Raw genomic sequence first — 15,667 nt, forward strand, 5'->3', positions numbered from 1 at the left:
CTGGGCTGACCTTGTCCCACACTCTGATCTATGTCCTCATCTCCCCCTCTGTCCTCTTTTCCTCATCCCTCCCCCGTCTCTCCCCCTCTCCTCCCACCACTTCCATTTTTTATCACCACATTTCTCCCTTTCTCAAACAATCTGCTTTTTTTTTTACTATTTTCAATTAGTTTCTCCTCTCTCACACCCAGTTTGGTTAAATCCCCATCTCTCCCACCATGCACTTTCTTTTTTATTTTACATCCCTCTTCCTCTCTCTCACTTTTCACTTTTTCTTTTTACTCATCTTTAACTCAGTTTCTTCCATTCCCCAATTCCTTTATCCCCCCCCCCCCATCCTTTTTCCATATCAACAGCCAGTCTGATAAATAATGCATCACAGCGCATTAAAAACATTAGTAGGGTTCTCTTGGCTGTCAAAGAGAGGGAGGAGACGAGGGAGAGGAAGGAATGGGTAACTCCATTTTGAATAAGTGTTATGGAGAGTGATGTGTTTTAATATTAGCGGCAGGAAAAAGAGCGGCAGAAAAGAGGGGTGAAGGTCCGAGCCTTAATTGTGTTTGCTGTCGTCGACATCGCGCTCAGAAGGTTTTGTCTTTGGTGGAATCGTGTGAGAGCCCCGAGATTCATTAAGATGATGAGTGTATCAGCAAACTCAAAAGAAAAAGATTTAATGACATTTAGCAAAACACTGATGCTGCACAGATCCCTGACCTTTCCCTCCTCCCCTCTCATCCTCCCCACTCATTCTCTCCTCTCCTCTCCTCTCCTCTCCTCTCCTCTCCTCTCCTCTCCTCTCCTCTCCTCTCCTCTCCTTCCTTTCCTCCTGGCAGCGTGGCGATTGGCATTATTAAAAATTGATTGGCGGCGAGCGTTTAGCAGGGTGGCGAGGCGGAGAGGGAAGGTTTGACAGGCAGGAGTGAAATGAAAGGAGGGCCTCGGCGGACACACTGTGGAAAGGTCTCACTGGGGGACAGACATTGTGCATGCGCGCGTGTGTGTGTGTGTGTGTGTACTTGAATGTACGAGCTTGTGTGTGAAGCCAAGAGAAGCGTTTGTACATTTTTGAAGCAGGGGCTTAGGAGTTTGAAAAAATTGTACACACTGTTTATACCGTGTGTACGGGTTGATTTTGCTGCATACGTGTGTGTGTGTGTGTGTGTGTGCGCTTGTGTGTATACATCCACCACAACATATCTGAATACACAGCGTCCATGGATCACACGATGGCTGCGCACGAGCAATCCTGAGGCAGCCGCTGAGAGGAGACACAGTCACAGCAGCTCCGCTGACCCAGAGTTACCTCCCCTCCATCCCTCTTTCTCTCGCTCCCTTCATCCCTCTGCTTATCCCCCTTTCCAACCCTTCTCTCTCCTTTCATCTCAGATCAAATAATATTTCCAACCCATATTCCCAACCAGCTATTCCCCCAATGGCTATAAGTGCTACAGCTTTGGAGATTTTTCAATACACTTTACCAGCAATTTGGCTGAGTGATCCGAAAATATTTATTTTTATTTATTTTTTTTGCAGGTTTGGGGGGAGGAGGGGGCTGGGGCATGTGCTGTGACATGAGTACATGTGCTCACTGGCTTCTTTGTCTCTTTCTTTTCCCCCTTCTCATTCTCTTCTCTCTCTATTATTTGCTCCTCTTTTCTCTCTCTGTCACAGATGAACAGACCGATCCAGGTGAAGCCAGCAGACAGTGAGAGTCGAGGAGGTACTGTATGCACTTCCTCCCTCTCCCCCACCGCCCCACCGCCCCAAACTCCCCTTCCCCTTGCTACCTTCCTTCTTTTGTTCCAGCCCTACAAACGTGCTGCCTGCACGTATCAGCCTCACCATTATCTGTCCCATTAGACGATGCCCTGTACCTCGACGCGGGCTGACAGCGCGGCCTGGCCGGACCCTCCAGTATTCAGAACGCATTATGTAAACAGTGCTCTGCCTGCACTGGCGCAGCCTCCAGCTCCTTTCTTAGAGTTTCGTCATATGTGCTGATGCACGAACATACAGGCACATGCACGGGGGGGGCGGGGGGAATGTGTGTCTTGTCATGCTCGAAGGCCAAACAGGTCACTTCTTTTTGTCAGGCAACTTTTAATCAAGCTGTTCGCTCCGGAGAGAACCAAATTCGACTCAGGCCACAAGTTGGATGAGCTGCAGACTCAGACGACAGATCCAAGCGAATGAACGTGGCTGTCCAGTTTGGGGTATTATGTGCGCGTCCTGCCGTATTGACAGCTAGGACGCGGCTTAAAGTGCATTTTCTCTGTCTAGACATGTAGTGACCCCACTGCTGACATCAATCAATGGACTGTACGAGAGAAGATTGATGCAGTTTGACCGTTTTTGGCTGGAGTCTTTCAAACTTTGCAGTTGTTAATATAATTGGCACCAGAGCGATTCTTTAGCCACGCGATGGAGGGAAGAGGGCGAGGAAGAGAAAAAAGAGGAAATAGAGCATGCAAGGAGTTGAAGGTTGATAAGCAGAGGGAGAAGCATACGGACTGAGAGAGAGGTGTTAGCCTGTTAGAAAAAAAAAAAAAAACCTTTAAGGAAGGGAAGAGAGATTGCGCGACATCCTCTTCTATTTAGTTTGCCGGTGCTCTGAGTATGATTGATGGAGCGGGAGGGAACAGAGGCAAGCGCCCAGTGTGAGGAAGCAAAGTGAGGGCAATGCAGGACGTCCATACCTCTGTCAGTTATTCAGGTCTATCTCTCTCTGTATGGATGTCCTCTATTCTCCACACATTTATTTTTAAGATTATTTCTGGTGTCTGTTTCTGTCTGCTTTACCATCCATTGGATGTTTTTGGATGTTTTTTTTTTCTCAGACGGTGAATGCAAAGTACATTGTGCTGTCAGGGTGTTACATTTTCAGTGGCTGCGGTGGAAAAAAAAAAAGCACTGAGCTTCTTTACTTAGGGGAAAAGTAGAATGAAAATATACCATTAATGTATTGACATATATTACATTAATAGTTTAGAATGGTGCATCAGTGTAGGTAGCATTTTTAGTTGTGTAGCTTGCCAACCTTGAGATGTCAAAAAAAAGGGTGGAAATTGAAACCAAAGCAGGGGGTCTGGGGGCTTTACCCTGAAATCATTGAATTCCAGAGACTTTTCTGTTTCCTAAATCCTGGAACTTTTTGAGGGGGCGCCATGTAGTTTTGGAAAAAGAAATTCGGCAACTCAAAAGGGTCATATTTACAGGTCATAATACAAATATTTATTATTTCCATAACTGAATAAATAAGCCTTCTGCAAAAGAAATGCACTACCCCAGAACACTTTCTGAAGCTACAAAGGCAGCACGGTCTGGCAAATATAGACAAAGTAAAACTGTGCTGTCCTTTAAGGTCATCAGAATGAAGGCAGTTTGATTAAAAAGTTTGTTGAAGCATGAAAATCGATCCAGGGAGATTTTAAAATTTCTTCCCAAAATCTTCACAGTGCATCTTTGACGGATGAAAATGCAACAGCATCACATTTTATGCTTAATACCTTTTATTTTCATTTTAAACCTCAGGAAAGATTGCAAAATAATTTGCTCTACTCTGGCATAAACTAATGCTTTCCAGTTTTCATTTATTTTTTGCCCCTGCGAGAGCCTGTGCATGCCCTCTGTTTGACAGCCTCAGGATGGTGACTGACGTCAGTGCAAGCCTCGTGATGGACAGAAAGAATCGCTGTGACAGATTTTTACAAAATGCATGCCCCTTTCTTTTAAAACTTTATGTATGAAATGGGAATTCTTCTTTCGAAGATGTCTGAAAGTATTTCTTTCTCGCTCACTGATGTGGACCAGGCGCAGCAGTGCGGTTGACTACATGCTAGCCGCACAGTGCCTGAAACAGGTTGTGATGACTGAAATGGAATAAAGGGTGTGAAAATGTGTTGTAAACTGGGTGAAATACGGGAGAGTTGTGGCCGTGGGAGGAAACCGGGACAGGGCAATGAAAAACAGGAGTCCCCAGGGAAAATCAGGAGAGTTGGCAAGTATAGTTGTAGCAGGACTTTAAAAAAGTCATATAAAGTTAGGTAGTTTTGTCCAGAGCTTCCAAAACTAAGGGCCAAGCCCCCTGCGGTGGGTCACAAAATAAATCTGCTCGGTTGTGAGATGATTAATGGGGTAGGAATGAAGCGGAAACAATGTTTGGCTACACAGATTATTTTTATTTGAGATTTTTCTTTAATCTTTTCTGAACTAATGGATAATTTAACCTCTTTGGGCCTCTGACCGTTACATAAGAAGCGGCAGCCAGACTGTTGTTTTAATAAGGTTCCACGAGCCAAAACAGTTAAAGGGCCGTTGGTTGCCTTTGGCAGAGCAGTCACTGTTAGTAGTTTTACATGTGTTTTTAAATGTCAAATCTAAAAAAGTAACTATATCTTCCTATTATATGTGGTAAAAAGCTGCATAAAATGTAATTACTCAAGTAATCCAAAATCATACTTAAAGGTGCATTATGTAGATTTGGGGGTAGAAATTGTATTCAGAGGAGAAAAAAATACTTTTTTTATGCCCAAACAAACTAAATAAGCAAACGTTTCTTGACTGGATAAACTGAATAAACAAACTGACCCTTTCATTGTTTCACACTGTTTTACTTGTTTATATGTGGCGGACCCTGCCATGTTTCTAGCTTCAAACTGTGTTTTGGGGACCTTAATTTTCTCTGAGAACAGCTTGTTTTTTTATTTATGGAAAAAAATACATGTTTCTGAGTTTATTTATTACCTTGTTTGGATTGTAAATATTAAAATTCTGATTCTGAATTTCTCCTCTGAAAATACATTATACCCCTGTAAGTTACATTACTTGAGTATTCAGTTACCTCCTAAGTGATAACGTTAGGGAGGAGGAAGGAGGACTACTGATACAAGTGCAACTGATTATGCAATTAAAATGAATAATTAAATGGCATAACAATACTTTTAACGTTGTCATACCCCTGCCTACCAAATTGTCATTCGCTGTGTGTGTGTGTGTGTGTGTCAGTCAAAAGGAGAGAGAGAGCTTTACATCCTTGTTGACACTCTGGTGTATATTGATTTGCTCTCTAGCTGAATATGAGTGTCTGTGTGTTTGTGTGTGTGTGTGTGTGTGTGTGTGTGTGTGTGTGTGTGTGTGTGTGTTAAGAGTTCTTTCCCGAAGAAAGATGTAATGTTTATTGGTGCCTTCCCCTGGGAACTGTATGCTTTATCCACCAATGACGTGTGTACCGTGAATGTGCAAATGTGTGTGTGTGAAGGTGGTGGTAGGGGGGGGCAAACATTTCAAGATCTGTGTGTGCGTGCGTGTGCATATGTGTGTGTCCTCCCCCCTTGATGTGCGCTCCACTCTTGTAAACACCCCACCGCCACCACCCCCCTCAGTGCAAGGCCAGAGCGCAGATTAGTCTTGTTGACTCGGCAAGGACACCCTGTCAGGCACAGGCAGTGGGGAACGGACCCTAAGCGTGCATGCATGAACACACACACACACACACACACACACACACAAGCCTGCGCAAACACACACAGAGGCAACCACACCTACACACACACGTTAATTTGCAGAGCGCATTCCGAGGCAATCGCACTGAGGCTCATTAATTTCCCAACATATACATCCATTTCCACGAAGCTCCGATTCCATGCGACGCAAAAAAAAAAAACAGACAGCCTTGCACACCGACACATCTGCTACTGTTGTGCACTGACTAACACACTTTCACCGTCTGCCTCACGATTCCCCTCAAAACACTCATTCAAAGACTCAATCATTCTGTCATGGTGAATAATGAAGTGATGCTGGACCTCAGTCTGGCTATATTTTATCAGAACCCATACATGTAGAATTTGGGTCTCATTATAACATCCTGCGGGTCTTTTTTTTCACATCGTAGAAGTTTACTTTTAGACAAACTTTGCAAAGACTAATTCTATTTTGGTTTGCGTGCTGTATTTGGTCCACAGAGACTTTCCACAAAATGTTCTAAAATGCCAATTTTTATCTTAGAGGAAAGAGAGATAGAGAAGGACAGCAGTTACTATGTGCAAAAGACTGGTTGCTACGCTATGTGTTCATAAAATGAGAAATAAACCGACGCGTTTTAAATTGGTGCTGTGTTACTTGGTAAGTCACTTTCCTAATTCTTTCTTTGACATGTACCTAAGGGTACCTAAGTGGGCATTTTATTTTGAAAGCGCCACGCTGGGAAAACAGTGTAATAATTGCTTTTCCCTTCCGTCCAATCCTACATTCATGCCGTCGTCTGCTGGATTCAACATAACCTTTGACTTATGCAGATAACTTGTTATTTCTGTTGTTGTATTTGTTTTATTTTTATCTCATTTATTGGTTTCACAATTAATTCCCGCTGCCTCATTATTGTGCAACAGGCGCAAGCATCCTGTCCGATGAATAATAATAACGACCAAATGTGTTGTTACGCGTAAACAGAGGGGGGGTTTGGACAGGCTCGCTGTGGAACTTCACTTAGATTTCATTACATTTTAATCATGTCCTGAGTGAGGGCAGACTCAGTAATGTGACTGTCTTGTGTGATACCTCACCTTACCTTTCACATAATGTATTCACAACTAGGGAAATATTAAATGTAGTACGACGAAAAGGGGAAGAATGGAAGTCTTGTTTGTCCCCCAATAAGGGATTAGTCTAGCTTACACAATGTCCAAAGTTAACCAGAGAGAACGTTTCATTTTTCTCTCATGTATCACTACACCTCCACTCCAGCATGTTGTAAACTCTAAAATCCAGATAAAAAACTTGAGTTGTGTATGTTGGACAAGAAGCACCAATCATCATGTCCTTGTTGTTGCACTGGCGAGTCCCCCCCTAGCTGCTCGGGGTACCAGCAAGGATATAAATAGCATAAACTCCCTTAAGTGTCCACTAATACGTTTTGTTGCTGATGGGTAAAAAACGTCCGACAGTGACATTAGTCAGAAATGAATCGGTAGGGGGGAAAATGGGGTAAATGCTAAATATATCACAATGTACACAAAGATTCTCATACACTATTATGTTTCGTGGTAAATTACTGGCCCCCATAAATAAATGAGCAGCAAAATTAGACTTTCTGTTTTTTTTTTCTAGCTTTGGACGAAATGAAATCTGTGACTAACAACAGTTAATATGTGCCTGAAACAGAAGAGAATCGCTTCAAAATGCATTTCTGGCATGACATTATTTCAGGCAAGCGGTTCAGAGGGTATGGAGAACGATGCTACAGATGGAATAATTTGATAACCACAGCATTCACTGAGTGAAGAATCACGTTAGCCTCTTATCTAAAATACTGAGCTGCTCTGCAACTGTAAGACAAACAGGTTTGGAGCTCGGACTGCCTGTAGGTAAAATATCTTTGTCACAAAGCGATGAAGTACATGATTATGAAGGCCGTTTTCCGCAGACACGGATCAGCAAGCGAGCAGTGCTAAATGGGAGCGAGCATTGTGTTGGTAGCATTAGACAAACGTTGAGATGGTGTTCCGAGAGCAGCTGCGAACAGGGTTCACGCTGAGGGCAGAGTGCCAACTATGTTCCCACAGGACTGACACTTCGCAGGAAAAGGTTTTCTTGACTTGATCATGAGTTCATCTTCCACTATAAAATTGTACTGAAACACAGGTGTAAAATATTATTAATAAACGGAAAACCAGATGCTCAAAACGGCTCGGCAACTAATCATAATTAAAATGTGTGGCAGGAAAAACACGCTTTACTTTGAAAGCTTTGATTTGCAGCTGCTGCATCTATGGTAAACATTGTTCTACAGTCACTGTCAAGCGAGCTCCACTGAACGTGGAACGAGTGAGGACTGTTTAATTAGTGCCTTTCTCTTTCAAGTTAAGTTTCAAATTCTATATGCTTGATGTAATAAAAATCATCTGCATCTATTACTCTGTGACTTGTCATGTACATTTTTAATTGTTACTGCATTGCTGATGTTCTCCAAACCAGGCAGGGCACCTATATATGATTGTGTACCCTTAGTTAAAGGGTAACTCCACCAATGTGTGTACACGCATTGGGGATTACTACTGCATATGTGGCAAAAGTAGTAAGAGGAAGCTGCATGTAATCTGATAAATTATCTCATGATGTCACTATGTGATAGATGTGGCTATGCATTGTGGGTAAGGTAGGCACCAGGTCTTAAAAAGGAAGTAATAATAATATGGGAGATAACGTGTGGAATAAACATAGTTTGATCAATTGTCTTTAAACAATGAGACCAAAAGTGTTAAAGGAACGTTATGCTTGACCGCTGGACTGCTTTGTAAAAAATCTTACCCACAATGCAACTTAATCCCCTCTGTGACATCATTGGGGATAATTTATCAGATTACACGGCGCCTTCTCTCTAGCTGCAAAATGCTTTATACTACTTTATTTACATATACAGTAGTACATACCTCCATACCTGTAAACAAACTTTCATACATAAAATTTGTGGACCTACCCTTTAATAATACTCAAAAATTCAATCCAATCACTTCAGTCAAACCCAACTGAGATCTAGAGAGTCTAAAATGTGCTATCTGCGCTATCACAAAACTTTTTTAGCGTGCAGGTAAGGCTGAGAAAGATGCTGCTCTTTCAGTAAAAAAAAGTGCGCCGTTATTATCATAAGGCATCTCTGATCGTCTTATCGTGACCTGTTCCTTTTCCTTTTAGAAGACAGAAAGCTCTTTGTCGGCATGCTCAACAAGCAACAGTCAGAAGATGACGTGCGGCGCCTCTTCGAGTCCTTCGGCAGCATTGAGGAATGCACCATCCTCAGAGGTCCCGACGGAAACAGCAAAGGTGAGTTTATAGCCGTTTATGACTTTGAGCCGGCAGACTTTTTTTCACAGGCTACTGCACAGAAATGATGTGGCCTTTCAAAGTCGGTGACTTTGCAAAGTTTCCCCTTAAACGCTCCATGTTGAGTGCTGTCAAAGCGGGCAGCTTCACAACCATCAGAGGAGCGGTTACATAAGAATAGTGTAGATTCTGTAAATTCGGACAGTGAATGCCCTTTGAAAGCTTTGCCCGCGGGGACGAGAGATATACACCAACCTCTTCACAGATGAACCCCATTAACCTTATAGCTCCAACAGTCCACCTTCTTGATCAACCAGCAGGCTGCGTGTCATGCCAGTAAAAAAAAAAATTGTCCCTCCGAAATGCTGTTAGAGTGCCTACACGAGTTCAGCCCATGAAGTTCATCAGTGGGCTTAGCAGCCAATCAATGAGGCCCGATGATAACTAAGCCCGATGATTACAGTGGGCTTGATCATTCTGATTCCTCCGTGAAGCTCCATTAACAAGGCCTCATCAGCCAGCTTACTCGGCTAAGTGGGCTTTAGCTCAATAATTACTGGGAACTTGATCATTCAAATTCATCAACGGGGCTTGTCAATAGCGAGCGACACCAGAATGCTGTGGCATTTTAAGCCCCATCAGAGGATCCCGAAGTTGTTAATGGTGTCAGAGTGGCATGTTTAGCCCGCGTATTGAGCGTCGATCAACACTGATGCGAAACCTCCTCAGCAGAGAGGGCTTCGCTGGCTAAATGTTTGTTGCTGTAATGCTGCAGGAAGAAACGTATCCCCCCGTGATAATGCGATACAGAATGATATACTACTCTTTGGCAAACTTTTCCTCCTTTGTTCTCACTGCTTCCTTTTTCTCCTCTCTCTTTCTTAAGGCTGTGCATTTGTAAAATACTCCTCTCACGCTGAAGCTCAGGCAGCCATCAGTGCACTACACGGCAGCCAGACGATGCCTGTGAGTACACCATAACTGTGTGTGTGTGTGAGTTAGCGCGTCGATTTATGTGAGCGAGGTGAGTCACATAGCGAGATGAGTCACGTAGCACTTAATTACCTTCTTAAAGTTAAGTTATACTTTATTAATCCCAGTAAGGAGATTTATCCTTTAAATATGATCCATCCTAACTATTTCAGGGCAAATGGGCGCCAGCTATAGTTCTGAGGCGGTTGCCTTGGCAGGACAGGATGTGTGTAGTGCAGATACAAGCTTACGTCATGCATCTCTCTGTGCACACTAACATGTACGGCTTGGCACGTGTGTGTGTGGGTGGGTGGATGGGTGTGCGCACAGGGTGCCTCATCCAGTCTGGTGGTGAAGTTCGCCGACACGGATAAGGAGCGCACCATCCGCCGCATGCAGCAGATGGCTGGTCAGATGGGCATCTTCAACCCTATGGCCCTGCAGTTTGGAGCCTACGGAGCCTACGCTCAGGCAAGACGCCCCGCAGAACATTATTTTTTTTTTTTTCCCTTTTTTTTACATCCACAGTTATTTATTCAATGAACCACAGAGACGAAATGGGAGTGCTCAGGTCCAGCTCTCATGAGTCTGATAAAGCTAAAAATGATGAGGTACCTTCAATTAGGAACACTGTGTTTCCCACAGACGTGATGTCAATTGATACAAAAATTTAAAAAAAATCTTAATGGTTCAGAACCAGGAGAACTAAATGGTAAATCGAGTAAATCGAGTGAGAGCCATTCCTCAGATTTCACTGCTTGACCTACATAAACACTGACAATATTAAAAGTGCTACATGAAAGAACTGGCAAATTCTCAAATGCATCATTCAAACAAATAAGGGGCATCATATCACCAGAGCAGCCACCAACTGCAGCTGCTGTTAGCTAGATAGCTCAGTTAGCCTTGCAGCTAGTGGTCTGGACTGGAGTTTGATGGGGTAATATGAGAAAGGATAGGTGAGGGCTAGCAGGTTAGCATGCTAACTTCAACAGATTCTCTGCAATATAATAAAGTTAGGTCTTTTAAAACAAGTGATTTAGTGTGGCTAAAAAGAGCCCACACATGCAAAACAAAATTATATTGCTTGGATGTCTTCAGTTTACGTCTGATCCAAACCTTACCTAGTGTTCCAAGTGATCATTTTAGAGATAAATCTCATAACCCCCGCCCCTGCAAGAGGACAAAAGAAAGATGAGCAGCTCTCAGAGAGGACAGGAGCCATAAGATCTGTCTCCCTTCAAAGAGCTGTAATTCCCATCACTATTCAAAATCTGGTTTCCATCCAGTAGTCTCTGCTTTAGGCCTCTCCACTGTACCTCATTTCCTTTATACCTCTTTATACCCCCATTGTTCTCAACCCTTCTCATAATCACCTCTCCTCCACTGTGCAGGTGCAGCAGCAGGCGGCGTTGATGGCGTCTGTGGGCCAAGGAGGTTACCTCAGTCCAATGGCGGCTTTTGCTGCTGCCCAGATGCAGCACATGGCCACCATCAATGGCCTCCCAGGAGCACCGCTGACCCCCACGTCAGGTAACATCAGTGAAAGACCGGTGGTTTATCTGCCGGGGAAATGTGCAGAACATACATTACTGTTGACCACCTACTGCCAAAGTAAAGAGCAATTTGTTCAAATCAACTGACAACAATGTTGTGTTTTATGAACATGGCAAGCAACACAAATTGAGGCCAAGTCATTCTGGCCTCGACAAACATTGGAGAGGCCTTGATCTTTCCAACGATAAATCTTTCTCACGTAATCACAGAAATAAGGAGGAAATAAATACAGTTATCTTTGTTATCTTTGAACAAACATAGGTGTCTTCTTTGATGGTGTTGATGTTGAGCTGAGGGTGAGGTCAACCGCACAGCCCAGTTCTTTCTTAAAGCCAGACACAATGTGTCTTCAGGTTTGAGAACAGAATAAATACAGTGCCTCCAACACACAGCAGGTTTCGAGTGTTGCTTTTTCAAGTCCCCCAGCGACATCTTTTAACCATCTTCGTAACTTTACCCAGGTTCATCCAGGTACCAAGCTTGCTCCACTGTTATCGGAGCTCAGAGGGTGAGCTTTAGGATCGGTCAATTGGCACGCAGCCAACAACGCCTAATCCTAAACCACATATGTAATGTGTGTCCGTGTCCAAATCTCTTTTTTACTTAGTCAATCACTCGATTAAAATATCCATGACTTCTAAATTGCAGGCATGAAAATTAAATGGTGAAAAACTGATCTTAAAAAAAAAAGTGTGAGATGATTTAGAAAAGTAGTGGTTGCAGCAGTTAAATATGAAAAGAGAAAAAAAAACTGTATTTTCCTTGATAGACATCACTGCAGTTAAAAGAAAATTAGTAAGGAACAAAGGATTGAAGTACTTTCACATAAAATCTATACTGTCTAGATGCCTTGAAGTGGTGAAAATGAACATTAAGCATTGTGGCATTACATGCAATCATCTGAGGCAAATATGTAATTGCTACCCATAATACACTCCGAACACGGTTTTCAGTGCTCTTGTACAATATGTCTTCAGATTCAGACCTAATGGCTGTTGTGTCACAGCGAGGGCCACACTGGGACAAGAAATCAGCCCTGACATTTAGTGTCTTCACTGGCCCACTGGACCGGCCCCTCTGACATTTCCAAGAGATACTAGGTGGCCAGTCGAAGCAAAACTTCTCCATAATGTCTTGGGGGAAGGGAAAAAAAAAACCCACAGCTGAGTGTTTCTCTCTGTCTTTGCATGTCTGCCCTGTGGCCGCAGGTGGCAGCACTCCTCCAGGCATCAGCGCCCCCACAGTGACCAGCATCCCCTCCCCCATTAGTGTAAATGGTTTTACTGGTATGCCGCCCCCGCAGGCAAACGGGCAGCCTCCTGCAGAGGCCGTCTTCACCAACGGGATACACCATTACCCTGGTAAGTCTGATGGGTTCTGGGGGCACGAATGCAGACCCACAAAATAACTCGCAGGGATACAGCAAAATATAATGCATAATACAGTGTTTGTTATGTAAAAACCATGACTTAGTTTAAATCCTTGTAGACACACGCGCAATGGGAAAGTGTGCATGCTGCTGGCTTACAGGCGTGAATAGCCTTGACGCATGTTCAGGAGGCCGAGGCCAGGCGAACGTAGCCCACAGACAGTCAGCATGTCGGGGAGATGAGTGTTTGGCAAAGGTGCTTATGGGCTGCTGGAGCCGAAGTATGCGCTTGTGTCATGAGCCGTGGCTAGTAGCTCACTGGTTTTTTCCTGTGAAGAGGTGGAGGAAAAAAAATTCTGTCTTTTTTTTTTTTTTTTTTTTTTTTTGCTTTGGTTATTTATTTGTTTTTGTTTTGTTTTTTACACACTTTTGTCTCTCCAGTGTTGCAGGAGGTGGTTTTTAGGGAGGACTCGGAGAAAAACGGCTTGGGCGTGGCTCCGCGGAGTTGTTTTGGGGTTCAGGGTGGCTGCTTCCTCTCTTCTCTCTCTGAAGGTAGCGCTCCCCGTCCTCTTCCCTCCCCCGTCCTTTTGCCCCCTTTATCCCCCGTTATAGGCTCAAACGAGGGTCGGTAAGATTTTTATTCGAGCTTGTGAAATAATGTTCAGAAATCATTTCAAAGCCTGTGGTTTTATATAACCCTTTGTAAACCTGTGAAAAACTGCGTGAGAATCTCAAGGTTTTTCATGTGAAAGAATGTTAGTTGTGGAAAAATAATAATAAGATTAAAAGCAGGAAAAAAAACATGCCCCACACTCAAAGTTCAGTGTCCCATAACTGAAAGTTAAGTTGAAAGTTAACTTTTAATTTTAAGGGGCACTATGTAGTTTTGGATGATTATAAAAATAACAATATTAATGAGGTAATAATACAAACTCAGAAATATTTATTTTTTTCTTTAACTGAATGAACAAGCTGTTCTCAGAGGACAATAAGGTTCCCACAACACTTTTTGAAACTAGAAGGTGGCAGGGTCCGCCAAATATAAACAAGGTAAAAATTGTGTTGTCCTTTGTTTAGGCATAAAAGAAGATCTTTCTCTTCTGATTAAAATTTCTTCACCAAAAACTACATAGTGCACCTTTAAATTCACGTGTGTCCGTGTGTAGTTCAAGTGTCACACATGTGTGGGAACTCTGAGCATTAATTTTCATAGTTTTCTCATTTGAATCTGTCCTCGCTCCTTTACGCTTTCAGATGTATTTGTTAATGCATCCTGACCCCCACAGGCTTTTTTAAGACATTCACATGTTTTCTACAACTGCAGATCATTTCCACACACTCACAAACTCAGTTTTCCAAAGGGTGATCCACAACCACAGGCTTCTGGAATAACTTGCTTACTCAAAAACGTACCAACTCGCATTTGAGCCCATACCTCTCTCCTCCTTTTCTCCTGGCTGTTTGAACCGTTTTTCAGTGTTGCTGTTAGTCCCCGGTTGTGTTCAGTATTTTTTTTATGGTTTTTCGTGATAGTGGGGTTATCGGTGTGTGTGTGCGTCAGTGTGTGCATAAGTGTGTGTGTTTTCTCAGTGGTGTATTTAATGTGCATGTACAATGTAAACAGATGGGTAGCTATCCAGTGTGGCATCTGTGGTAGTTAAAGTGTGTGTAGGCTGAGGGAACCACAATAATCAACTGTTTCTCCTACATGTGAGGTGATAGCAACAGGTGCATCCAGTGTCGTGTCGTAATTGTCTCGTTCCACATGTGTGACCACAGGAGTTTGTCAGGAAACCAAATATATTTCTTCTTCACAAGTTTACGACACTTTTTCATTTCCCATTCCTGTGGTGACAGTGGAGCAACGTGTTGTTATGTTCTGTTGTTTTCTTTGTTTTGTTTTAACTTTGGTCCCTCAAAGTTTTACTTTCCTGCTTCTCCAGGAGGGAACAAAAAAAAGAGCTAGTTTTGAAATGCTTTAGGAGTAACATAAAGTCCAGCAAAAGAGAGAGGGATTCAGAATTCAGTTCCTCACACGCTGAAAGCGAAGCGAGTTGACACCTCGCTGTTCGCCTCTCTAACCTTTCTGCTTTTCTTCTCCTGTCTGTTCTTCTCTCCATCGCCTCTCCCTCCATCCCTCCTCCCTCTCACCCTTGTTATATATTACTCTCGCCTTCCTCCGTGCCCTCTCCTCCATCTACATTCCCCCTCCGTCTCTCTCACTCTGCCTCATCTCTCTGCCCCTACACACACACACACACACACACCTCCATCCATCCATGCTCCCCTCCACCACCACCTCCTCCTCCTCCCTCTCCTTCTTCTTCTTCTTCCTCTCCTCTGTGTCTCTGGTGGAGCAGCTCAAAGTCCCACTGCAGCTGATCCTCTCCAACAGGCTTACACAGGAGTCCAGCAGTATGCAGGTCTGTCTGTCACTCTCACAGCAGCACTGATCTGTGTGTGTGTGTGTGTGCGTGTGTGTGTGTGGGTGTGAGAGAGAGAGAAAGGGGGATTACGGAAGGAAAAGATTCCTTTGTTTGAATTTGAATTTTGATCATGTAACATCAAGTGTTTCAGTCTCACTACATCAATTTATTCTCTCTGTTGTGTTCAGTGCACGTGCGTGCATGTGCGTGTGTGCGTGTGTATAACACATAGACCCTATTGTCTGTTATCTGATCGATTGCCTGCTGTGTCCCTGCATATATCACATTGTTTGTATGTATCTCAGTGTGTGCGCACGTGTGTGTGTGTGTGTGTTGTCTGGTCATGTTATCTGATCCGCGCCGTGTGTGCGTGTGTCTGTGTCTCAGCAGCCTACCCCGCTGCATACGGCCAGATCAGCCAAGCCTTCCCCCACCCTCCACCCATCATTCCACAGCAGCAACGAGAAGGTAACGCACACACACACAAACACACACACACACACACCATTCACTCAATATTCAT

General features: G+C 43.6%; 2 protein-coding genes across 6 annotated transcripts in view; one reads left to right on the forward strand and one right to left on the reverse strand.

Moving 5' to 3' along the window:
- celf4 (CUGBP, Elav-like family member 4) overlaps window positions 1-15,667 on the forward strand; it is a 93,633-nt gene that overhangs the window by 69,291 nt on the left and 8,675 nt on the right. For 2 of the 5 annotated variants that reach the window (XM_037100094.1, XM_037100098.1), the window contains exons 3-11: window positions 1,672-1,720; window positions 8,692-8,820; window positions 9,707-9,786; window positions 10,099-10,263; window positions 11,187-11,325; window positions 12,558-12,710; window positions 13,160-13,270; window positions 15,079-15,141; window positions 15,532-15,612. In XM_037100094.1, coding sequence (XP_036955989.1) covers window positions 1,672-1,720; window positions 8,692-8,820; window positions 9,707-9,786; window positions 10,099-10,263; window positions 11,187-11,325; window positions 12,558-12,710; window positions 13,160-13,270; window positions 15,079-15,141; window positions 15,532-15,612 — 970 coding nt within the window. The remainder of the gene's footprint in view (window positions 1-1,671; window positions 1,721-8,691; window positions 8,821-9,706; window positions 9,787-10,098; window positions 10,264-11,186; window positions 11,326-12,557; window positions 12,711-13,159; window positions 13,271-15,078; window positions 15,142-15,531; window positions 15,613-15,667) is intronic. The other 3 variants (XM_037100095.1, XM_037100096.1, XM_037100097.1) reach the window with 3 other exon arrangements.
- Window positions 11,316-15,667, reverse strand: part of kiaa1328 (KIAA1328 ortholog) — a 31,607-nt gene continuing 27,255 nt past the window's right edge. The window contains exon 12 of the mRNA XM_037100093.1: window positions 11,316-11,354. Within this exon, the coding sequence (XP_036955988.1) occupies window positions 11,351-11,354 (4 nt within the window). The 3' untranslated portion in view covers window positions 11,316-11,350. The remainder of the gene's footprint in view (window positions 11,355-15,667) is intronic.

This window comes from Acanthopagrus latus, chromosome 6 (genome assembly GCF_904848185.1).
Source record: "Acanthopagrus latus isolate v.2019 chromosome 6, fAcaLat1.1, whole genome shotgun sequence".
In the NCBI taxonomy this organism is placed as follows: Eukaryota; Metazoa; Chordata; class Actinopteri; order Spariformes; family Sparidae; genus Acanthopagrus; species Acanthopagrus latus.